Source organism: Wyeomyia smithii, chromosome 3 (assembly GCF_029784165.1).
Source record: "Wyeomyia smithii strain HCP4-BCI-WySm-NY-G18 chromosome 3, ASM2978416v1, whole genome shotgun sequence".
Taxonomy (NCBI): Eukaryota; Metazoa; Arthropoda; class Insecta; order Diptera; family Culicidae; genus Wyeomyia; species Wyeomyia smithii.
Window position 1 is genome coordinate 242,304,844 of NC_073696.1, and position 25,933 is coordinate 242,330,776.

The window sequence follows — 25,933 nt, forward strand, 5'->3', positions numbered from 1 at the left end:
ATAGCCAGAGGCTCGGTAAAGTAGAGCAGTAAGCTTGAAACTGAAAGGGTAATCATACTTGCACACAAGCACGGATATGAATTACAAGCGTATCATTTACTTCAATAATGATACTGCCAATTATATGAAGTGCGGAGTACAGAAAACACCTGGGCAATACCACAATAAAACAAATGTTTCTGGTCGCAGTGATTAGTCCATACAGAGAAAAAAAATTATTCTTCTTTGCGGTGATGTGGCCCTATCAGGACGGTAAGCGCCTCTCTGTTGTCGCTGCTTGATATCAGTGTTGTTAGTCTCACTCATAAACAGTATGCAACACCTCATGTGAGGTTCTCGTTGCTACCGATATCACACACTGGATAATTCTCCATTCAAGCTATTTCCCGTTCTTTCTCGCTGTCTTCGTTGCTCGCATTCGCTCCCGAGATCATTACCGAGAACTCAACAGCTGATAAATTTAGCGAAATATTCTGCAAGATTTCGATTTCGATTTTCGAGAACCTCGGCAAATGAAATGTTAATGTTTACTGGCTTACGGCAGATCGATACATTTGCCGAATGTTTGTCGAAATATATTACTGACGTTCGTAAAAAAATTCGCCGAGTTCGATCAGCTGATGGAAAGTTTGCCGAGATAAATTAAGTGTGTATGCACACACGCGCGTGATTTGATTCGGCTGGTTTTGCGTTAGATTGCTGTAAAAAACTTACCAAAACAGTCCGACACCCTACACGTTCCATTATACGATACTTTACGGATTTTCCCCCCATGCTCGGTTGTCGGTGCACGAAGCAAAACCGGGCAGATGAAAAAAGCATTTTCGTTTTTGAGCACGTTTTTTTTTCAAGCACTCATCCGAGTCGAGCAATTTTAGTCGGGTACTCCAGCTCACAAGCAGGAACTCGCGTACTCTTTCACAGTCGCTGAGTAGCAAGACAAAAGAGTTTTTGCGTGCGGATGTAGCAACAGCAGCTACTCAGGCGGGTAAATAAAGAGAAAAGATATGTTTAAAAATAGTATTCTGCTAGTCTATCTGTCTATCTGTTTGTCTGTCTGTCTGTTCCTCCTCGGTTTTCGCAAAAAAATTGTTGGACTAGATCTTACGCTTCGGGTTTGCCCAGAAATCCTCGATGGAATGCAGCTTGGAGACGTTGGGCGGGTTTACCAACTTGGGTACCACATCGATATTGTGCCGCTCTACTTCCCTCAATGATCGCTTCGAGTAATGGGCCGACGTCAGATCCGGCCAAAACACCGCGTCTTCGGTCTTATGTTATTTTTTGATTAACGATGCAGCTTCCGGCAAGCACTTCGTACTATAAATTTCCCCGTTCACGCCCAGTCCGGAGAGAAAGAAAAGCGGCTTTGACATCCCCTTCTCGTTGATTGTTAGCAACAGTAATACCTTTTTGGGGAACCCGGTGTGTGAAAAAAACTTCAACCCGGTACTCACTTTTTCCGTGGGTGAAGTGAAACACGAAGTGCCCTGCCAGTCGTTGTCAACCAGGATGAAACAGGTGTCGTCGTCCATCACCTCCGCCACGTGTCGCGATTCGCCGGGAAAATCGGCTTGACCATCTTATTAAGACGCTGCCGCTGCGTCATTGCCTGCATTTCCGAGACCAGTGGACTGGACTGCCACTTCGTGACCATGTTCGCCAGGGACTTTTTCACTGTTTGGCCGGTTGCACCGACCTCCCGGCAAAGCGCACCCAGCGATGTAGCCACTTTTCCTTCGGTATTCCTCTTTAGCATCAGCAAAAAAGCCCGGGTTCTTTCGATGCTTTGATTGTTGTCCAAAAGTGCCAAGATATTGTAGATGCCGGAAGTTTGGACAGCATTCAGCGAAAACTCGTCCGCTTTGCGCTACAACATCGCCCATGGAACGATCCAGAAAATCCGCTGCCTTACGAAGATCTCTGTCGCCTACAGGAATCAAAAGCTCTACCACGTTTTGAGCGGTAATCTTTCGTTTGCACGTTGGACTTTATACTTCAAGATGCTTTATTACCACGTAAAAATATCTGATTTTATACCAAATAAACGTCTTTTGAAGTAAGCGCGATAAGAGTTAAAATAAAAAAGTTTACGAAAATGAAGCTTTAAACGAAAACCCGTGCTGTGATTGGTTCCGTCGCTTTGAAGACGATAATTTCGATGTTGATGACACGTGAAGAAAGGCCTAAAAAGTTCGAAGACGATAAAGATTCATGCCAAACGCAGAGACAGCTTGCTTCGTTATTAGTGGTTACAGCGAGAACTTAGTTGCGCAACCAATATTAGTTATTTTCTTCAATCACGATCAATTTGTGAAAAGAGCTCAAGTAAGAATGATATTGAAGGTTTAAAATACTTTATACAGTTTGTTTGATTACTACAAATCTGTAGAAAGAAGTTTTGTCCTTCCGAAAAAAAATCACTGTAAAAAAAACATTTCACGAAAGAAAAAAAATATATAAATTAACAACTTGTTTTCAAAAAAAAAAATACCAGAGGTTATCTAAATAATGACATGGAGGAATAAAAACTATATAAGTTAAAAATTGAAAAAAAAGTATATTGGACTGGAATTGAATCTCGGTATTTGAAAAGCGTTGATGGTTATTGTTTATCACCGACGTTTCGGTCTTTTTATGAGACCATCCTTAAAACTTGACAACGTTAACAAGTAAAACGATTAGTTCGTTCTGGTTGTTTTTGCTTTAAACACTACCGAGCGAAACACTTCGCCTACATAGAAAATACCCACTTTTAAGTTGTTAATTACCGTTCCTGAGCCCTGATGATGGTTTCTAAAACGGACCGGAATATTGGTGACGAGTAGATAGCAAAATTAAACATTTGAAAAAGCTCATTTTTTTAAGTTAAATTTGACTTATTTGAAGTAGAATTACGTCTCTCGGCAACATTTTTTAAAAGGGTGTAAAAAAAATACTTAGAGCTCAGTCCGTTTTCAATGCATTTCATTCAATCTTGCAGTAATCGATTGAAAAATTAGTAACGCGTCCGCTAAAATACTGGAAATTGTGATCTTATAATGCTAACTATTATACTATTGAAACATGAAGATCTTGTTTTTGATCGCAGATTTCGGTCAATCAGAGCTGAAACCAAGGCAAAATGTTATCCAATATGGGTATCTTCGGAACCAGGATGATACCCAGCGGCCCTAAATCAATCCCAGAAATCATGTTTAATATTTTCAGGCCACGACATCAAGAAAAGATGCGGTATTTTAGGGTAGGAATCTCACATCACATTGACAACAAGGAAAATCACACGATGAAAAAGACGCCTCCAAATACCGTGCTAACATTGATTGTCGTTCGTTTAGTTTTTACCGTAAAGTGTGATCGGGAATGAACTGCTTAATTATTTTTGAAGGTGCGCTAATAAAAAAAACTAAGTTAAGTGAAGCTGCACTTTTTATACTAGACTAGCAGCTACCCAAAACATCAATAATGACGCGTAGCTTGCTCTTGGAATTAAACTTAATCAGTTGATTGAGAAACCGTTTATTGATTTTATATCTCAGCTATTAGTAAATCTTTGATTCCCTGAAAGGAATTCAATGCAACCCATGCTGTTTTTTCGGCGAGAGTGAGCTTTTTCGACAACTGTGCTCCAGCAACTTCCAACATTATTATCGAATGACTTCCAACCAAATAAACAACGCTACTATTCTGGGTTTCCAATCATTTGGAATAAGGGAGAGTTGAAAGAGAATTATTACTGAATTGTTACGGCTTCAGACCATCATATTGATTACGCCAACCGAGTTATTTCTTATCTTATTTCAAAAATACATTTACATAAGACAGGCTGTTTTAATTTTACATTAATCTTGCGGTCGCGTCTCATAAACAACTTCTTCAACTTTTCATGAACTGTTTGTAGTTTTTATGAAACGTTTCTGTAGTTTAATGAAAAAGAATTTACTTTCGAAAAATAAGCTTTTATTTTCTCTGAAGAACATTTTTTGCTGTGTTTACATTTTGGAATGACAAAATTACTATCCACAACTGAGCCGAAGGCATTAAATGATTTTGATCATCATGGCCATTTTTAAACTTTCCAAAAAATTAAGGCATTTTAATTTCACAATGAAGATAATTTGAAACACCTCGGAAAGACTTTTAACGAAATTAGGCCGTAATCCACAACAAGCACCAATTTAAATATAAATTAGCTCGTATTTTGTTCAAGTGAACGTTCCGTTCGTCGCGGGCTCTCAAACAGATAGCACGGCGCATAAAATCGAAAAACGATGTTTCTTCCTCACATTTTATTGTCTACATGGCGGCAACAACCAACTTGTTACACTCATTTCCCATCTGTAGTTAGTGAGGCTTTTGCAATATCGAACCCATGTCCATTTCCGATCCACTTTAGCCCGTGGGGTAGTATCCTGTATCCTGAGGTTTTTTTTTTTCTTTCTTTATTTGCTTTTAAAAACAGAACTAATCCTCTCCGGCATCCGATGGCACCCGATGGCAGAACCTAATCATCCGGAGCCGTTTCCGCTGTCGGTTTTTATTGTTGCCGATTCCTGGGCTCTCATCGTTAGCCGCATCGGTATCGGATAGCCGATGAACCAGCAAAGGGTCAGTGTTTTGGAGATGATTTGTGTGTTTTTTCTTATACGCTGAAATGGAATCGGTCGATGATGACAATTTCAGGGGATATTTGTTTTGTATATATTTAAGCTCGTTTCGCTGATCTTTTTTGTTATTTATTCGTTTTGATTGGAATGAATTTCCATTCTCAATCTCTCATTGAGATTCATGTAAATACTCGAGACGCATAAATATTCGAGGATGGGCTTTTTTCTCAACTCGTAATAAAATAACGCAGTGTATCAAGAACTAATAACAGTTTTCTTCATTTTCATATTCTTTCAAGCGATTCACACTGTTTGCGTAATGGATAGGATTAAAATGATGCGTTTCAACTATATATTAGTGTTCCACGACATAACCTGCTTAGCTACTCTGTACACCAAATTCACCGTACAAGGTGCTAAAACGTTCGTGTTACGGACTACTAAATGTTCTTGTATAACATTCATCAGGGTAAAATAGAGCTGATATCCGCTGCATCTTGTCAGCGTTATGTTCTGATATGGTCACGGTTGACTAAAAGATGATATTGGTTATATGGATAGAACAATATTTTCTTCAGCTACTGACTTTTCTTTTATTGTCTCTACGCACTAAGCAAGCACATTTCCACAAGCCACCTGACAGCCGCTCTCCACCCATTGTTTCACACCGAAGCCGGCAGTGGACTGCGCGGGATTTCGTCGATCGCCAGTGACGTGGAAAGTTCCCCAGCGAAAGCACAGTCCAGGGCCGACGGGACGACGCAATCGTTCCGATCGACAAAGTTCCGCTCGCGGTAGGCCATCTTCACGTAGCTGTGCGCCGGTGATGGACTGTCTTCCGGTTCCGCCATGAAAGGGTTGAACACTGGCTGCTGGTGTGGCAATGCTTGCGGTGGAATGTCCTCGTAGTTTGGGTTCGTCACCGAAAGGACGCCGTACCGGCCTCCTTCGCCGTCTTTGAGACTACGGTAGGTGCCACGTCGCGTCTTCTGGCTGTGCGGAGCCGAGTACAGTTTCAGCACTTTGCAGTTGCAGGATACCAACATCGCTATCACCAGGCCCTGGAAATGATAGGAGGGAAAAACGGAAAAAAGGAGTTATTTAGCAGGAAATACTGTTATCTTTCTTTTGTTAGGTGATATACTACAGTACAGAGCCTTGCGCCCGTGAATGGTTTTCGGGGTTCAATATCGACGTTTAGAATTCGTTTAGCAATTACATCTTGGTTCAGAAATACAATCGTTGAAGGAAAACCCAAATTAATCCACCTAGCAGTGAGAACCAGCCTTTCTCATTCGAACTTATTATTTGTTAAAATAAAGGGTGATTTTTTAAGAATTTGGTTTTTCTTTAAAAAAAAAAAACGCATAAATATTACAAAACTGTATGAAATCTTTATTTGAGCCAATAAATTGGTTTATGCCATTTACTTTTTGAAGATAATTTCATTCAAATGTTGGCCACGGCTACGTTTTAAATGGTCCATACGAAAAATCCAATTTTGGGTCACGTTTTCGAGCATTTCAGCTGGTATCTCGCGAATAACGCGTGTAATGTTGTCTTCCAAGGCTAGAATTGTTGTTGGCTTATCCGCATAGACGAGAGACTTAACGGGGCTACAAAAATAATCTAGCGGTGTTAAATCGCATGATCTAGGTCAGCGGTTCTCAACCTTTTTCTGTCCGCGTACCCCTTGGCGATATTTTCCAAATCAATTGTACCCCCTGGCTTGGAATGTTCTCGCAGAATGGGAGAGAGTAGTGGTAGATCACGTTGTGGTAGTCTAGTTCAGGTTTCAAATTGAACTGTGATTTGTTTGATTGCTACAGTCATGTTTTAAGAGCAAGTTTGAACAACAAATAAAGTATTTAAAAAAAGTTGCTTTGTCCGCCATTACTGATTTTTCTTTCGCGTACCCCCTGAAGGCTCTCGCGTACCCCTAGGGGTACGCGTACCCCAGGTTGAGAATCGCTGATCTAGGTGACCAATTCACCAGTCCATTTCGTGAGATGAATTGCTCACCGAACTCATTCCGCAATGTATGTCCATTGATTCGCGCGACGTTGCTCCGTCTTGCACATGTCAGCAAGACCCAGCTCTTCCATTTCCGGCAAAAAAAAAACCAGAAATCATCGCGCGATAGCGAGCGCCATTGACCGTAACGTTGCGATTTTGATTATCTTTGAAGAAGTACGGACCAATGATGCCTCCAGCGTGTAAACCGCACCAAACCGTGCATTTTTCTGGGTGCATTGGCGATTCTTCTATTGCCTCTGGTTGTTCTTCGATTCAAATGCGGCAATTTTGCTTATTAACATACCCATTTAACCTGAAATGAGCTTCGTCACTGAACACAATTTTCCGGTAAAAAAGTGGATTTTCGGCAAGTTGTTCTAAGGCCCATTCACCAAGAATTCGACCCTGCGGGGAGTCGTTCGGCTTCAATTCTTGTACGAGTTGTATTTTGTAAGGCTTCGCTTTTGGATCCGTTCGTAAAATCTTCCATGTAGTCCAAGCCCAATTGCTGCGAACGGCGACGAATTGACATTTCACGGTCTTCCACTACACTGGCTGATACGGCAGCAATATTTTCTTCTGTACGCACTCTATGTATATGTGTTGGTGGGTTTATGTCCATCAGAGTAAAACTGGTTTGAAATTTCGTCACAATAGCTTGAAGAGCTTGCTCATCAGGTCGATTATGACGACCATAAAATGGTCGTAATGCGCGCAAAACATTTTTCACAGAGGACGAATTTCGATAATAAAATTCGATTATTTGTAAGCGTTGTTCAGGCGTAAGTCTGTTCATGGTGAAATGGCTACATTAGACTTTGACAGCTGTCAGAATTCCCGCGTGAACTGTCAAATCTGAATACACGAAAAACCAAATAGCAAAATAATCACTCTTTAGATTTACACGAACACTTCATTTTCAAAAAAAAAAAAAACATTTTGATAATATTCGATGGATTTTTTTCACTCCTAATAACAAATATTTGGCAGCCAACAGTAAAACTATGCCGAACATTTGAAATATAACATTCAAACACATATGAACATACATTAATACATGCAAATAACTCGAAATAAATATATTTCAAATATATGACGCATTTTTTTTTGATCGTGGTATAATCGAAACATCACCGTACTCATATTTAAGTTGGGCTCAATTATATATAGGCCCGATTATATGTCATTCGATTAAATATCATTTTAGGTTCGATTATTTATAGTAAAATTTTTTTTCTATTTTAAATATGACTTTCTTTCCACAACTTTTGAACCACGTGATCAATCGTGATAATCAATGAGATAATGAAGTTTCGTGATTTTCACAATTTGATATATTACAATAAAGTTACAGGCCGATTATAATAAAATTCAATAGGGTGTTATGGGGCAACTAGACCTTTCAGTTGACACCAGCGATGAAAAAAAATCGCCTCTAGCGATTTTGAATACAGCCTAAGATGCGTTGACATCGTCGTCAGAATGCGAATAACAAAGTATCGGTGTTGGTTGGCACTCTCTTCCTTCCTTTTTACGATATATTGCTTGTCGTTAGCGCACACCACAACATATGGTTCTCAATGTGCACAACTCGGTATATGAAGTTATTCGTCTCTGTTACACAGAGCGATCAGATCTTGTTATGTTATTACCCATGAATAAGATTTTTTGTCAGAAAAAGAAAGAAAATGACAATGTATGCTTCCCCCACACTTTCCTTTTCACCGCACCACACCTCTGCTGCTGCTCAGGCGACATGATATTCTTTTGCTTCTTTGTTCCCCGAACGACCGGCATATGGAGAGACAAACGCAACGAGCGAATCGCTTCTCAGAGCAGATGTAGTCTAGTCATGTGTTTATTTTCTCCCAGAAACCTACGCACCATATCATCATTTCATTATGTGTTGAGAGGATTCAAGTTTAGTCGCGGTCTGTAACACTTCATGAATGTGTACATGTAGAGATTAAACGATGATTGCATCATATTCGTTTCGTTTCCATCACTTGACACTAGTTTCGTGGAAATCGGTTCACCCATCTCTGAGATAAGTGAGTGAGTTTCAGAAGTCTTTGGAATTTGTTTCTTTTCAAAGCTGGATTTCACATTTTTAAACATAACAAGCAATATTATTGTTCGATTGCAAATAAACTAATAGAGTCTTATGAGACAACTAGACCTTTCATATGACACTGACTTTGTGAAAATCGGTCCAGCCATCTATGAGAAACATGAGTGAGATTAAACAGTCTCCAGAGCTCGTTTTGCCTTCCTCCTATGTAGAAAGGTATAGCAATCACTGAAAAAACTAAAGGTATTAAAGTGCTCCAGAGGGCCGAATGTCACTCATATAGGGACGAATATCACTCGACTTAGTTCAACGAGCTGAACATTTTCTGTATGTATGTATGTATGTATGTGTGTATGTGTGTGTGTATGTGCAACATTTTTTCTCACTCACTTTTCTCAGAGATGGCTGGACCGATTTCCGTGAAATTAATTGCAAATGAAAGGTGTAGGTTGCTAATGAATTTCATTGTAATCGAATTTTGGTTTAGAGGTTATGTATCAAAATGTAAAAATCACGAAACATCAATATCTCAGAAACTACACAACCGATTTTAACAAAACTGATGTCAAATGAACGGGCTATCTTCAGAACTCCTAACTTATAAATTTCATGAAGATTAAACGAATGGTTCAAAAGTTATGTAAAAACCTAATTTAATCCACCTAGCGGTCAGACCTAGCCTTTCTCATTCAAACTTTTATTTGTAAAAATACATTTACATGAACGCTTCAATCCAATAAATGTATATTCACTCTTTAGGTTCTAAAATATTGATGTTGTAATCTATACATATAAAAATGTAGTCCGGTCTGTCAGTTTGTTTGATCCATATTGGCTCGAAAACTACCGAATCGATCGACGTGAAAATTTGTATGTAGGGGTTTTTGGTCCCGACAAAGGTTCCTATGATAGTTTGAGACCCCTCCTTCTCCTGGAAAGGTGGGGTCCAATACAAATGAAACATACATTTCTGCACAACTCAAGAACAAAACAAGCAAATGAAACCGAATTTGGCATGTGGATGTTTTAAAGGGTAATAAATATGTCCATGATAGTTCGACGCCCCTCCCTCTTATGGAAGCACATGTTTCTGCACAAATTTCTGCACATCTCGCGAACTAATCAACTAAATGGAACCATATTTGGCAGGTGAATGTTTTTAGTGGTAACAAATATGTTCCATAATCGACTTCAGGCAACATTTTGGATTGTAAGATGGCAACTTCCGGTTTCTGGAAAACAGCCAAAAATGGACTATTTCCACCCAATATGATAATATCCGGATAAAGAAAGATACACAGGAGCTAAATTCGACCACAGATACAATTTTGAATTCTAAGATGGCGACTTCAGGTTTTGGAAAAAAACAGCGGCAAACGACCAAATAGCACCCAATATGGGTATTTTCGGAATCGTGATGATGCACTGGAATCACAAATCGACTTTAGACACCATTATGAATTGCAGGATGGCAACTTGTGGTTTCTGGAAAACAGCCAAAAATGGCCGATTTCCGTCTAGCATGAGTATCACCGGATCTATAATGATACACAGCAGCTGAAATCGACCACAGACCCCATTTTGGATTCTAGGTTGGCGACTTCCGGTTCCTTGGAAACAGCGGAAAATGATCGAATTACACCTAATATGGGTGTTTCTTCAACCAGAATGACGCTCAGAGGCCAGAAATTATTTTAAATACCATTTTGAAAACCAATATGGCGACTATTCAGAATTAGGGCGCCAAAAGCCAAAAGTCGAAGATTTTGTCATTTCGATAAACCCAATCATTTCAAACGATTTGTCTTTTGACTTTGATCATATCCTATGGCCGATTCGTCGTGCATTTGCAGACTTTGAACACATCGCAAGGAATCAACATTCAAATAGTACAAAACCACATTTAAATTATGTTGAGACCACATACATCAATCAAAGCAGGTATAGTTTTAAATAGCCTTTGAATTTCTTTTCTTTCCATAACTTTTGAGCCACATATTAAATTGTTATGAAGTTTGTTATTTGTAAGTTTGAGAGATGACTTGTTCGTATGACACTAGTTATGTTCAAATAAGTCATGTAATCTTTGAAATAATAGACTTTCGTTGTTTTATTAACAATTTAATACATAACGGTTGTTTAAGTTCGATTATAATCAAATGAAATGGGAACGTATAGGGCAGCCAAACTTTGAAACCACGTGTTCAATCATAATTCATCAGTTAACCCTTAACTAGCCCGCTCATCTGATAATAATAATCAAATCGGTTGTGTAGTTTCTGAGATAATGAAGTTTCGTGATTTTCACATTTCGGGTCCGATTACAGTAAAATTCAATAGGGTGTTACAAGGCAGCTAGACTTATTAGTTGACACTAATTTTGTAGAAATCGGGTCAGCCATCACTAAGAAAAGTGAGTGAGTTTAAGTAGTCTTTGGAATATGTTCCTTTTCATAGCTGGATTTCACATTTTTAAACATAACAGGAAAAGTAATAGTCTGATTGCAAAACAAATCAATAGGGTCTCAAGGGGTAACTAGACCTTCCATTTGACATTGATTTTATGAAAATCGGTTTAGCCATCTCTGAGAAACATGAGTGAGATTAAGTAGTCTTCAAAACACGTTTCTTGTTATAACTTTTGAGCCACAAGTTCAATCTTTATGAAATTCATATCTTATGGGTATTTTAGGTAGCCCGTTCATTTGAAATCAATTTTGTTCAAATCGGTTTTGTAGTTTTTGAGATAATGATGTTTCATGATTTTTTCATTTTGATACAAAACCTCTAAACTAAAAATCCGATTACAATGAAATTTAATAAGGGCCTATGGGACAACGAGACCTTTCATTTGCAATTAATTTCATGAAAATCGGTCTAGCCATCTCTGAGAAAAGTGAGTGAGAATAAAAACCTGCACATACACACAAACAAACACACACACACATACACACACACACACATACATACAGAAAATGCTCAGCTCGTCGAGCTGAGTCGAGTGATATATGCCATTCGGCCCTTTGGAGCACTTTTATACTTTCGGTTTTGCAAGTGATCGCTATACCTTTCTAGGAGAAAGGCAATAGGAGAAAGGCAAAAATGTTTTCCAGAGGCTGTTTAAGCTCACTCACTTTTCTCAGAAATGGCTGGACCGATTTTCACAAAACTAGTCTCAAATGAAAGGCCTAGTGGTCCCAAAGGTTGCCATTGAATTTCATCGTAACCGTTTTGTAACTTTGTCCGTGATTTATAAAAATGTTAAATCACTTTATAAGAGCAAAGCATATATCAAAAACTGCTTAAACTCACTTACTTTCCTCAGAAATGGCTAGACCGGTTTTCACGTAATTAGTTGAAAATGAAAGGTCTAGTGGCCTCATAACACCCCCTTGAACTTCATTGTAATCGGGTTTTTAGTTAAGGCACCATGTATCAAAATGTGAAAATCACGAAATTTTATTATCTCAAAAACTACACAACCGATTTAAACAAAATTAATTTCAAATGAACGGGTTACCTAAAAAATCCTTAGCTTTTGAATTTTATGAAAATTGAACTTGTGGTTCAGAAGTAATGGAAAGAAACGTGTTCTGGAGACTATTTAATCTCACTCATGTTTCTCAGAGATGGCTGGGCCTATTTTGATAAAATCATGAAAGTTGAATGAAAGTTCTTGTTGCCCCATAAGAATTTTGCTGTAATCGGACTTTAACTTCGTCTGTAATGTATCGAAATGTGAAAATCACGAAACTTCAATATCTTAGAAACTACAGAACCGATTTGAACAATATTGATATCAGATGAACAGGCTAGTTAAGGGTTAACTGATTAAATATGAATGAACACCTGGTTTAAAAGTTTGGCTGCTCTATACGTTCCCTTTTTATTTGATTATAATCGAACTTAAGCAACCATTATGTATTAAATTGTCAAAACAACGAAAGTCTATTATCTCAAGTATCCCACGACTTGTTTGAACATAAGTAGTGTCATGCAAACGAGTCATCTCTCAAGCTTACAAATAACAAACTTCATAACAATTTGATATGTGGTTCAAAAGTTTTGGAAAGAAAAGAAATTCAAAGACTATTCAACACTATACCTGCTTTGATCAATATATATGGCCTCAACATGATTTAAATGTGGTATCGTACTATTTGAACGTTCCCGTTATTGCTCGTGATTATATTGTTCGAAATTAAGAGTCATTCCTTTTATTTCGCTATTTCTCAAGCACTAACATTGCGTCAAATTTTATATTTTATACTTCAATTACAACATCAATATTTTGGAACCCAAAGAGTGAATATACCTTTATTGGATTTAAGCATTCATGTGAATCTATTTTTACAAATAATAAGTTTGAATGAGAAAGGCTGAGTCTGACCGCTAGGTGGATTCATTTAGGTTTTTCCATAACTTTTTACTCACATGTTCAATAATTAAAAAATTCAAAAGTCTCTGACTTTTTGAGATAATGATGCTCCGTGACTTTTATAATTTGATACATAACCTCTGAACTGAAAATCCAATTACAATAAAATTCAACGAGGTTTTATGTGGCAACTAGACCATTCATTTGCAATAAACATCATGAAGATCAGTACAGTCATCTTTGAGAAATGTGATTGGGAGTGCGTTACATACACACATACACACAAATTTAAAAAAAAACTTTTTTTTTTGTCTTCTAGAAAAGTCCAGTGATAAATTTTTCAGAAGGCAATGATAACGAATATGTTGCAGAAGTCGCAAAAATGAAGAATCTGTGGAGTTTCTCGAAAAACGTTTCTTACTGTTTTTAGTTTCTCCATGGGTAACCTAACAACGAAAACGATCCTCTACTGAAAGATTAGTCAAATTTTCCCAACGTAGCTCTCGGTTAATAAAAAAAAAAAAAACATTAAAAATATCGAAAAACTATCTATTTTCTTTCCCTAAATTGAACGTCTCTAAAAATAAGCACTATTTGTACTTTTTTTTATTGTTGGCTCGTAGATGTTTATTTTTGGAATTTATACTTGCAAGTATTTTCTCTGCTTGATAAATTATTTTAAATATAATTAATAATATAATTAAATATAATTTGGTCCATAAATAAAAATAATTTGGTTGTTAAATTTTTGATTACTTGATTTCTAACCATTTTAATTTCCATGTTTGACATCCTGTCAAACTCCTATGAGAGCTGATTCAAAAAAAAAACGAACATAAGAGTACAAATGCACATATTATACGTATTATTCTAGAAGTGGTAATTAGTGTCGTTCGTCGTTCGTCACTGAACACAATTTTTCGGTAAAAAAATGGATTTTCGGCAAGTTGTTCTAAGGCTCATTTACCAAAAATTCGACGCTGCGGGAAGTCGTTCGGCTTCAATTCTTGTACGAACTGTATTTTGTAAGGCTTTACACCAAGATCCGTTCGTAAAATCTTCGCTGTAGTCGAATAACACAAGCCCAATTGCAGCGAAATCAACTTCTTTTTCATACACTGTAGAGCTTTGCAGTTGTCTATAAAGTTGTATACCATTAAATTTTATGAAATTTCGTTGGAGACACTTAATTTCTATCTCTTCAATATTTAGAGATCTACGAGTTTTTGTTGAATAATGCTGAACTTCGTGTTTTCTTGTGATAATTTTACGATGTTAAGCAAATTGTTTTTATAATTTTCCCTCGATAGAAATTGAATAACGCTGTCCTCTTCTGCCGTGTATGGTTTTTCAAGTAATTGAGTAAAATTATGACACAAAATTTCAATAATGGGTCAGAATTCGTGATACGGATCACTATAAATCGCGATGTCTATTTCTTTTCAAATAAGTATTAAAAGCTTCAAGAGTTTCACTCGGGAAGTTGGTTTTCCAATTTTAATCGAATTTGAGTAAGTTTTAAAATTGTGGTCATTTGAAATTTAAGTCAAAATTGTTTTTAAACAAACATAGGTGCTTATTACGGGAGTCACTTCACGATGAAATATATTTCACTCTCACGCTCACTTCACTTTTTGAGACCTATTCCCGATTCCACCTCAAGTGAGGTGACAAAAATCACCTCCGTGAAGTGAGATTGCCAGTGAAGTGAGATTGAGAATAGGACAAGTGATATGTGGGAGTTTTCCAGCTCAAAAATTTCTTCTTCTCTTCTTCTTTTCCATTGGCCGCAGCTCAAAAATTTGAAAGTTCCAGAGAGCCGACTTTCCCAAGAAAAAAAAAAAAGATTCGCCTTGTTACTGGAAAACAAATCCCATATACATTACCGCTAGTTCACAAATCAATCGATTTTTAAACTTCCCTATCTTCGTGAAATCATTTCACCGTTCAAACTGGTCGTGAAATAATTCCTCGCGAAACGTCGCTTTTTCCGTTTTTACTTCACTCATATGACACTCATAATAACCCAGATTTCACGGCAGATGTCACTTTGCGACGTTTTTCTCACTTACGTGAGTCCCGTAATAGGACTTTATTCACTTCATTCTGATTTCACCGTGAAGTGACTCCCGTAATAAGCACCATTGCTTTGAATATAACACATCAAATTTGATGAAATTTTCACAGCAGATGCATCCTAAGTTGTAGTTTACGAAAATAGTTTTTTTGGAGAAAAAAATATTATGTCAATAGTAAATATTTAAAACAATATGTTGAAAATCTATGTTCTGGGGCACTGAAAAATCAGAAAAGCATCACAAGTATTTGTGACGAAATTTCGAAATTTCCCTGAAAATTTCGCGGTAGTATTATTTTTTGATCAATAGATATGGGCTTTCAAAGTTGGTGCCGCAACGGATTTTCAAGCGAGGTGAGGTGTTAACATAAATCAAAAACTAAGTTTGTAATGGTCTAATTATGTAGTGTAAATTGACACAGTAGATCGCTGGATCGTTATTCGTATAAGCTCTCATTTTTCACCAAGTGAACTGTAGTATTAGTGGAGTGAGAAAGAAAGCGGCAACGCTGAGAAGGACTGGTTTCATAACGTTGAAATGGATTTGGGTTGTGTTCTTTTTCTTTCTATGAGCTTTATGCGCATCAGAAAGCCTTTTTAGCATCAGCTGTTCTTGTTGATGCTGCTCGCAATAATACCATGGTCTACAGGACAGATGGATATCAGAAGTTAAGGATTGATATTGGTGTTGATTAGAGTGGCCATTTTTGTAACATCATGCGATTTCGACGAGCGCCGGGCGGAAAAAGTTTCCTTTTTACTCCAAAAATGAGCAATGAAAATTTGAAGTTGATCCGAGTTCATTTAATGGACCCAGAACACGCTTATATATATAAAAAAAAGATTCTCATAAGAACTGTTGTTTTTTATCTCTTTTTGAAGTTTTTTTGCCTTAGTTTCTTAGAATAGTTGTGTATTTTGCGTCAAAATACTCTTCAATTATAAAATCATATCATTAGGGACATTCACATATTACATAACGCTAAGTTATAGCAATTTTGAACACCTCCCACCCCTGAATACCGCAATTTTGCATGGGGGCCTCGCACAATGGAGCTCTTCGTTAAATATCCCCTTCTTAGTACGTTACGTAATAAATGAATGACCTCTCATGTTCGTTAGAGGTTTTGAAACTGCCATTCAGTGATTATATCCTTAATCGTACGTTGCTGCAATGCAACTGCGTGAAGCGAACCGTCACAATCGGATTGGTGAAGCAAAATTATTAAAATTATCAAGAACTTTTTGTATGGATTTAATGTTATTTTTAGTATTATTATTATTATTATTATTTTCTATGAAACAGTTCAGCACTAGTGATCTGAATGCACTAAGACGGTGAATTTTATCAAATACGGTCGGTAGATTTCCTGTTGATCGAATAGCAATTCTCATGAGTTTCGATGAAAGTGCAAAGTTCTTGGGCGCGCTTAAAATTGATTCAAGCTACGGCAAAAATACCGCCTAAGAAGTTCATAATACGCCAGTGGATTGAAATAATGCGGAAAAGTTTCGAAAACTATCCAATATCTCCATACAATTTTCATATAAATCGATTTCTCAAATATAAGCGCTTTGTTGGTCCATTAAATAAACTCCGATAAACTTCAAATTTTCGTGGCTTATTGTAGAGGTCAAAAGGAAACTTTTCCAGTCCGGCGCTTATTAAGATCGATAGTTTCAAAAACGGCCATATAAAATATGGCCACTCTAGTGTTGATGCTATTTTACATGCGGTGCCAAGTGGGGTTTAAAATCCACGTACGGTTGTGACTATGTTAACGTACCCACTTTTTCTTTCATTCGATTTGAACGGCAGCGGCCGAACGAGAGGGATTTTGTTTTTTTTTTTGGGATTTTGAGAAGCCGATTTTGGGATCCTCACGCTCAACCACTGTCTCGTATTCACAGTGGGATAACATCGGTAGGAGAATGTGTATTTAGCAAATGGATTGGGCCATTCCGCTAATTCGCTAATCACTAACTAGCGACGCTAACATTCAGTTAGCGGTTTGGCGATTTCGCTAATTTTTGAACTGGTTAGTGAAACTGTTCTCAATGGCGTACGCGAACTGCTTCGAAAGATGAACATACTTTACTGTGAGAGTTACTTTTGAAACGTAAGTTTCATTCAAACAACGTTCAATTGTCTTGATTGTCTAGATCTCCTCTCTTTACGACTCAAGTGCATGTCAGTCTTTTTACCCTAGAATGGAGTTCCAGTTATTGTACAAGCCACAGGAGCATTTTTAAGAACAAGCTCATGGTCTAGATTGAATTTTCGACACACCAGGATCTAAATTTTTTAAATCTAAACTACAATGCGCTTGGAATTATGACAACTTTGGTTCTACTTTTTCGATTCAGATAATAATTGAATTTTAATGATAACATTCCTGAAAGTATCTATTTTTAATGAAGGCTGAATAACTTTTGTTACTTCTTATTTTTACAAAATCAAGTATGAGCAAAGTTTTGTGAACCTCTAATAGTAAATAGCTCTAAAAATCAATTGTTTTCACTTGGTTTACCAAAAAATATCCAAGTGGTTCAAATCTTACAAAACACGAGTAATAAATATAGCGATATGACTATTTACATATTAATAAGTTAGCGATTAGCGAAAGTTTCGCTAATGTGGGTTTGGCGTTTAGCATTCAGCGATTATCGAGCTAAATTTTCTGGTTAGCGACTTAGCAATTATTGTCGCTAAATTTTCGGTTAGCGGTGCCGACCACTGTTCATTAGGGTCTATACTCGAACAGGTAAAATTGAATTATGCTGTTTGCCCCAACAAGTGGGACACTATAAATCTTCAAACACGCTAGACAGACAGAATTGGCAGTTTTACAATATAGTTAAAAAATATCATAGCGCGCGACAAGAATCTAATCGCATCGCCTTTTGTAGTAAGTTCTGACCGGACGGTTACGAACATTCTACACAGTTGTATATTTTTGTTTTATGATTTTAGGAGCTTTTGAACAAACTTTGACTCACCTAAACATTTTTATTTGGTTATGTTGAAACCTTGTCGGTTGGCGTGAGAATAAAGCTTGACAACTAAATTTTAATTGCGATTGTTTTGATATTTTAGAAATAAACTAAGAATCCCTTTTTTGTTTAATAATCGTTTTTCTAAGTTTTCAGGCTATGAATGCATGAATGATTTGACAGTTTTTGTACTTAGTAGGCGTGTTAGTTATTTATTTCAAAGGTAAGAGGTTATTGGTGTGAAACACTATGTTTATGTGCGTTCGTTTGTTTTTGAAAAGAGCTAGCTTCGCGTGCAACATCGTTCGATCTCGACAATCACCATGGAGACATAAAAACAAAACTCCGTCTTTTTGCCGCAGTCGTAAAGATTTGGAAATATCGGTCTGACCGTTTAGCCGGAGATTGTTCACCCTTTGCTTTTATGTGTAGCAAATCGGAGCAGGTTTCGTTCGGTCGATAAATATCGTGATTAATCTAACGACTATACGCATTATTATTTACCTTCGTTTCATTTACCTTCGTCATGACTAATGAGTTGACTTCGCGCACAGCATTGTTTGATTCGTCACTCACCTTGGTGACCAAACCCTACCTTTCCGTCACAGTCGTGGAGATGCAGAGGTAAACTCGGTTTCCGATAATAACAACTGTGACGCCTTATTAACGTTTTCTTCACCCTAACGTCTGTAAGGATGAGGCCGGCGCCATTATGGTCTCTACACAGCGGAAGCTACTGAATTGTTGTACATTGAAGATGATAATCTAATTCCAAGAAGCCATGTGTGTGGTTCTTTGTACAACTCCACTAGCTCAGATCCATCACGGAGAAGCAACTACAAAATGTGCAGTCTGCAAGTTCAAGCTCAAGTGAGAATCGCGGAATAAGTTAGGGTCAAAATACGAAGAAATGCGTGCACACTGACCTTCCGAACAACTTTCCTGAAGACCTCTCTAGGAGGTTCTAATCGTTACAGAAGTTTATACTGAAATACGAGGAATCGTCCGGACTGAACTGTTCATCAACTTGAAACCCCTAAGCTTGTCAGCAATATTGCTGAAGACCATAGTTTTCTAGTAGGTCGGAATCGTGGGTATGTTAAGGTCATTTCTTACTGATTAGCGCACGGAATGATAGAATTCTGAACTATCCACCATCCAGAAGCCCTTTACCTTTTGAACAAGTTTGCTGAAGATCGCAACTTTCTAGGTTGTCGGAAATTCGAGATATCCGTCTGTTTCAGCTAAGCTTTATTGGGAGTGATACAATATTCGAACTGAAAGCGATTTAAAACTTATGGTGGGTAGTGCACATCTCCGATTTTAATATACTTCATGTATTAAAGTAACTTCGATATGATGCAAGATGTTTTGAAGTAAGGAGGTAGGCATTTGCAACAGTGCTCTGATCTATGCTGGTACTTGCTCCTAATTCTGGAACCGGGATGACGCCTTGAACCGAAAATTGTTATCAGACGCCTTTTTTTCTGAAAAACGGAAAACACCCAATTGTCGGTATTTCCCCAAGCAAATAACACGTTGTGTGTACCTTCTACCAGAACATGCTTACAAACAATCTATCAAACTAATTTTCTAAATAGTCAAAACAATCCTAACCAGTATGATTGTACCTGTACTACGCTTGTAAATCATTGAAAGTCATCATTAATTAGCAAAATATAATAGGAACTGAAGGAAATATCTACAAGAAGATTATAATCGTCAAATCGAAAATTATGTCAAATCTGCGTAAACACGACATTAAAAAGAAGCAATTTTCCGTCTGTATTATACTAAACCTTATATTTAGAAAGTTGTTGTATATTTTTCTTGAGTACTGATGGCATAGCAATTGGTATGCTATGGCTTCTCACTAACGATCAATAAATTTGTACGTTTTCGGAGTCAAATCTTTATATATTTTTCTCAGGTCGCAAAGGATAAATAAGATGCTCATAATGCAAGAGCAAGAACACCCAACAATGCTAAGTTCATAGTTCCCAAGGCATTGACTTCATTATGAATCTAAAATTTCCATTAGCGGAATTGTTTTTTAATCATAGATTTAATTTCATTCGTCAAATGACGTCTGGGAACGCAAACCGATGCTACCCTTAGGAGCTTAGCCCCCGAGCATTCCATCATCTGCCACGAGTGGTGTGTCATTAGCAGAAACGACGGAGCGCCAACACGTTAATTCAATTTTATTTCACATTTCTCATCCCACGAAGTGCAACAGGGCGGCAATGATGAGAGGCTGAGGAAAACCAATAACCTTGTGTTACGTTGCCGGGTTCAAAAGCTGCTGCCGGGTGGAAAACTGATCTTTTTAAGTGGTTTCGCGCAAGTATTTGCTATCATTCAGAAACGTCCAGTGAAATCAACAGAAGAGTGGAGAACGGTGTCAAGTTTCCTGTTGGAAGAACGCCCGCGGAATGCGAAAAACATTTCCTAGATAACGCTTCATCCTGTCTCTCCGTTTCTTCGGTTTCGCTATCGAACAACTAACAATTATAAGTTGTTTTCGAGATCTCATCGGAACACTCGTGCGGATTTTTGTGGTTGAACAAAAAAAACTAACAAATATTTCATGGTTCAATGTGCACTCGTGCGTGCTTGCAGCCAAATAAGCTGAAAAAAAGGTAAAGCCAGGATGACGTACCTAGCATTATATTCCGTTTGTTTCCCCTCCCTGCTGACGACTGACGACCTTGTCTTTGGGATCTGACCGCACGTGGGCCGGGGCTGAGTGCGGTGAAATCCAAGGAAAATAAAATTCCACTCCAAATCCCCGTTGGCTCCGTCGAAAGCAATAAGAAAATGCGAAAGGAACAATTGCTACTACCGGATGCTGATATGGAAAGCTTTTTCTTGCGGCTGCCATTTCCCGGCGGATTACGTGGTGTCGAATGTCGGTTAAATGGTATTCACCGTTTTTCCGCACTAGACGCTGCCGCAGAGGAAGCACAACCACGGACCTAAGACAATGTTTCAAGAGGAATCACCGAAGCTGGCAGCTTTTGCCGTTGTCGTTGTTTCGGAACGCGACAGCAGAACGGTGAAGAATGTGACGGGAGAGTTTTCAAGTTAGATTATCTTCAAGTTTTATGCTTGATTGCAATGCTATTCTGCTTATTATAGGTGCATTTCTTTTTATATTTTGTCGTGTTGTCCAAATTATTATTCAATATATTGATTGATTAGACACCAATATCGTCAAAAAAGCCCAAAATGTCACTGTCATCAATATTTTATTAAAAGCACAGGTGTGTCTTGACAGAATTAATTTGGGGTATTTGACCGAATTCTATAAACCAGGCAAGGCTTCCAATATTGAGTACATTGCCGGTGCATTTTTGCGATTAACAAAATCTCGTCGAGATAAAACACGAACTCATGCTGTTGAGAATTCGATTTCTGCTTGTTCTTTCTGTCGCTGCTATTCCATCAGCCGCCAGGCATCTAAAATTGGTTTAATGCTAATATCGTTAGCTGTCGTCATTTCAGTACCAGGGTATGCATATCAAAAACCATGTTATATTACTGTTTCCGACAGATTCACGACACGGTCATTCAAATATGGCCTGTCTGTCACAGTCACAAGCTAAGAGAATTTCAAATGTTATTTTACTTACGAGAAATTGAATGATTGACTTTCAAAATTGAATGCGAAAGAAGAGAAACAAATTTTTTTTCAGAAATCACTGAAAACTTCAACAGAAGTCATTCGTCTTGCCGACGTTTCATCCTCAGCAGTAGACCAGACAGGGAAGGCGGTTAACAGCATTCGCATTATCTTCATAAAAGCACGCCATACCGACACGGTGTAACCGCATCATCACGAGTATCCTGTAGTTTTACGTATATACATAGTCCTACGCTTCGTTCATAGCAGCTGTACGTCAAACTGTGTAATCATCTTGAGTATGCAGTCAAACCGCCTGAAGATGACGTGACGAGGGTCATGATTGGCTGCTGCTTGGTGTCGATTTCAGATACCACAGCGGGAAAAACATAACGGAAAGAATTCTCTACAGAGTACAGTTTACATAGAAAACTGCACCCACTCTAGCCGACGATGATTCAAATATTCTTATGAATATGCAGGAAAACTAAAATCATGAATGCAATAGCGGTGAATTCACCCTTCGAATTATCATAGTATGAATATCAAATTCTTACTGTGCGTCACGATAATACCGGATCAAGGCTCTTCACTTCACACAGACGGGGATGTGGCGAAGAAAATTGTTCAATTCACATAACAGTGTTTTAGAGATTGAGAAAACACCTGCACCGCATTCAACCGCATTTTGTTTTCTGTACGCAAATCTCATTGAAATGCAAGCAAAGGCACCGATCGAAAGTGCCAACAGGTATACGAACCGATATCCGAACTAAGCAAACACGGAGCTGGCTGTTCCCCCACACTCTCGGAACGAAAGCGGAAAGTCTATTCATTTTTTATTCAATTTCTGTATGTACATTGATTCGAGGGTAAACAGATGTTCATCATACTTTATCCCTTCATCATTTGGTGGCGCTTTCCCGTTTGGGGTTGGACTAGCAAACATCATCAACAATCTCTCTAGGTGTAGGCTCGGGGTTCTTGGGGTGATGCATTATTGGGATTACGTTGATGAAAACATAGACGCCTAAATTGGATGCTCATCATCACCTTCCAGTATGTGACCGGAAGAATTTGGGTACAATGCTGTATATATTTGTAGTTATTTGGGGTTATACCTTCTTAGTTTCATTACAAAGGGTTACAGAAACACATAAAGAAAATTAGCTACCGATCGTGTGCTAACATAACAGGAAACATTGGCGAAAGTGATTATAACAATTGCCAAAAAAGATCAAACATTAATGGAAAAAAACTTTTCCGAAAGCCTTTTCGTCAAAACTTAACAAATCAGTTTATTCAGGTTACTTACTTCTCGTAGTGCTCGCGTGATATGCCACAAAAAAAGATTTCAGTGATGTAACTCATTCCATTCCCCCCATCCGAAGAAGACACGCATCCCGCCGCAAGCCATTCAGATTGTAACCATTGAGCAACCGGCACTCTCGCGTTCTATTTTTTACCTCTGAAAGCGCAATCTTTCGTTCGTTCAGCTTGCAGCCCGAGCTGAACTGAAACTATGCCAGAAGCCCGCAGATAATAATTACTCAAAAGTGGCTCCCGACGCTCTATTGTGCTGCTCATTGCTCGAGTGACAACGCGATAACGTGATGAGTGCTTGCTTACCAAGCTGTCCTGTTGTTACAGTTTTCGTACACGCTAAGGTAATGGTGGAGTGTGGGGGAGGGTGCGCATGTTGAACACTAGAGAGCTTGTGCTTTGTCATGACTAGAAGCTGGGAAATTCACAATAGGCGAAAAGATTTTTCAACAACTTTTATCATTTTGCCGTTTCCAATCGCGGAAATGCATCGCGGTTGATATGTAGTGTATTATGTATAGGTGCTTTACAACAAAACTGAACGATTTCGCCCACTTTTACTGCTCCTGTAGTAGGCAACATGCATAACACAACGAAGTCGAGTCCACGTGGATATTACCCAGGAACAAGCAATGCTTCGTTTCAACGTCTCGTTTCCTTTGACCTGCCAGCGGCTGGCGTCGAGGCCGAAGCGTTCGAAATGTTTGCATGCGGCATCCATTACTGTAAGTCACCTCCTACTGCCACCCACAGGGGAGAAAAGGAGGAAATCACTACATGCAGCGATAGTAGTCGAACACAGCCTGGACACTTGTTTACGCTGTTGGTTATTCCTGTAATCGTTTCCGAAGATGGCTGGAGGAAAGGCATAAGCGGAAGCTGCACTGTTGTTGTAATTGAGTACCGTGTATTAATTGTATGTGGCAGCCGACGCTTTTCAACAGCAGTTTTACGCTTACGAGAGTTGGTGTAGGCTGAAGCTAAGTGCAACGGGTGCGTTAGTGCAAAGCCATCCAACTTCGATGCATTATGTAGGTAATGATCTTGTTGTAGAAGCGTTTGTTCAATGTATGGTACTTCAGTTTTGAATGATTCAATTCTTATGAGAGTGCAGCCGTGTACAGGTTTGCCTTTAGCGAGGAAGCTTAATTTTCGATCATTGGCAGGTGCATTAAAACTGTTTAGTTCTAAATAAATGTTTGAGTGGGTTTCCTAGAGCTTTGAATTAATATTTGGTTATCTGAGGTACAGCATTTTCAATCATTAGCGATCAGGAACTGCAAGTTTTTATCATGTATAACTAAAGTTTCCAGTAAAATTTATCAATTAAGGTAAAAAAATGTGAGTAATTTAAGCTAACGCTAACAAATCAAAAGCATTATTAGTCTTCGAATCAACAACAAAAAACTTAAAATTATGCCCAAGACTGAAATATATAAATTCATCAAAGTGACATACTTGCAACAAAAAACAAAAAAAGAAAATACCAATTTTCGGCGGTACTCTTATATAGTTGATAAAATTCAAATATAAATACCAACATTTGAAAAAGTAGCACTTAAAATTTGAGAAAATTTTCAAACATTCATTTGATCAGTTTAATTGTTTCACCGAACAGACAAAGACGAAAAAACAAAAATAAGAATTGAAAATATAGGCAAACAGATTTCGTTGGAATCACAAAAATTTCAAATTCAGAATTCCTATATTACAAAATAAAATTCAAAATGTCATAACTCAAAACAGAATTCCAAGAAATTCATTGAGACACTGGGGCTTGGAATTACAGTTTTAAAATAAAAGTGCATATTGCTGGCTGCAAAAATATAATAAATACTACAAGGTATAGAGCCCTAGGAGTTGTAAGAAATGGTGACGTAGGACAAACATAAATAATGATTTGAACTCTTGTTTGACATAATTCACTACGCCCGTTATACACCGTGTATCTCACACAGGTATCCACTTGCTATCGTGTTAAGAACAAGAATGGAGTTGAATTTTCTACACGCAGTCTTTTGTATCGAGTTGAGCGTAGATTTTTGCAATGAAGGGGGAGAGCGACGCAGATTCGAGAAAAAGAAACGAAACAAAACACCTTCAATACTACTGAATTATTATCATGAGCACAAAAGGAGAATTTGTGCTTTTCAGAAGCAAAACTGAGTACAAAGAAACAATTGAACCGAAAAATTAAGCAGTAAATTTCTTGAAATGAGGGTTATATCTTGCATGAGCATGAGCATGAGCATGATTGACCGCCCGCGGTTGCTACTCCGTTATTGCCAGATCAGCTGAAATTACACAAAGAACCAACAGATGATGTTTGGGACCAACATGCATCCTCAATGTGTAAAAACAGGTGACCTAAATATTTATATTAGGCAATACCAGCGCCGGCCGCATCCGAATGCAGATCAAAGAAGAAGTTTGTATAGGAATATGTTGACGTGATACTCGCTTTATTGGAAGCCGAGAACACCTCTGCACTTCCACGAGAAATCACTGGGATATTGGAGAAAGGGAAAGGTATACAGCAGGGTTCGTTTTGGTAAACGATGCGCTATATTCGAATGTCGGGTTCTTCAGAACAAGTGCCGCACCTACAAGTTTATTACATCCGCCACGTTATTCATAATGTGATTCGAACTTATTTAGTTTGATAATGTAACACCGGAACAATAAAACGTACGCGAGGATACAGGACCTTTGACTAAACCGAGACCACTTAAAATTACCGTATATCTCCTCGTAAGGTGGTCCTCTTTATACCTAAAACTATTGCGCGTTGTTGATCTATCTGTAGATAATACGACCTCATGGAAGGTATCGACGCGGAGGT

General features: G+C 38.1%; 1 protein-coding gene across 1 annotated transcript in view; it reads right to left on the reverse strand.

Annotated features, from left to right (window-relative positions):
• Window positions 1-4,862: 4,862 nt before the first annotated feature.
• LOC129731986 (adhesion G protein-coupled receptor L1-like) overlaps window positions 4,863-25,933 on the reverse strand; it is a 178,686-nt gene continuing 157,615 nt past the window's right edge. The window contains exon 8 of the mRNA XM_055692427.1: window positions 4,863-5,668. Within this exon, the coding sequence (XP_055548402.1) occupies window positions 5,270-5,668 (399 nt within the window). The 3' untranslated portion in view covers window positions 4,863-5,269. The remainder of the gene's footprint in view (window positions 5,669-25,933) is intronic.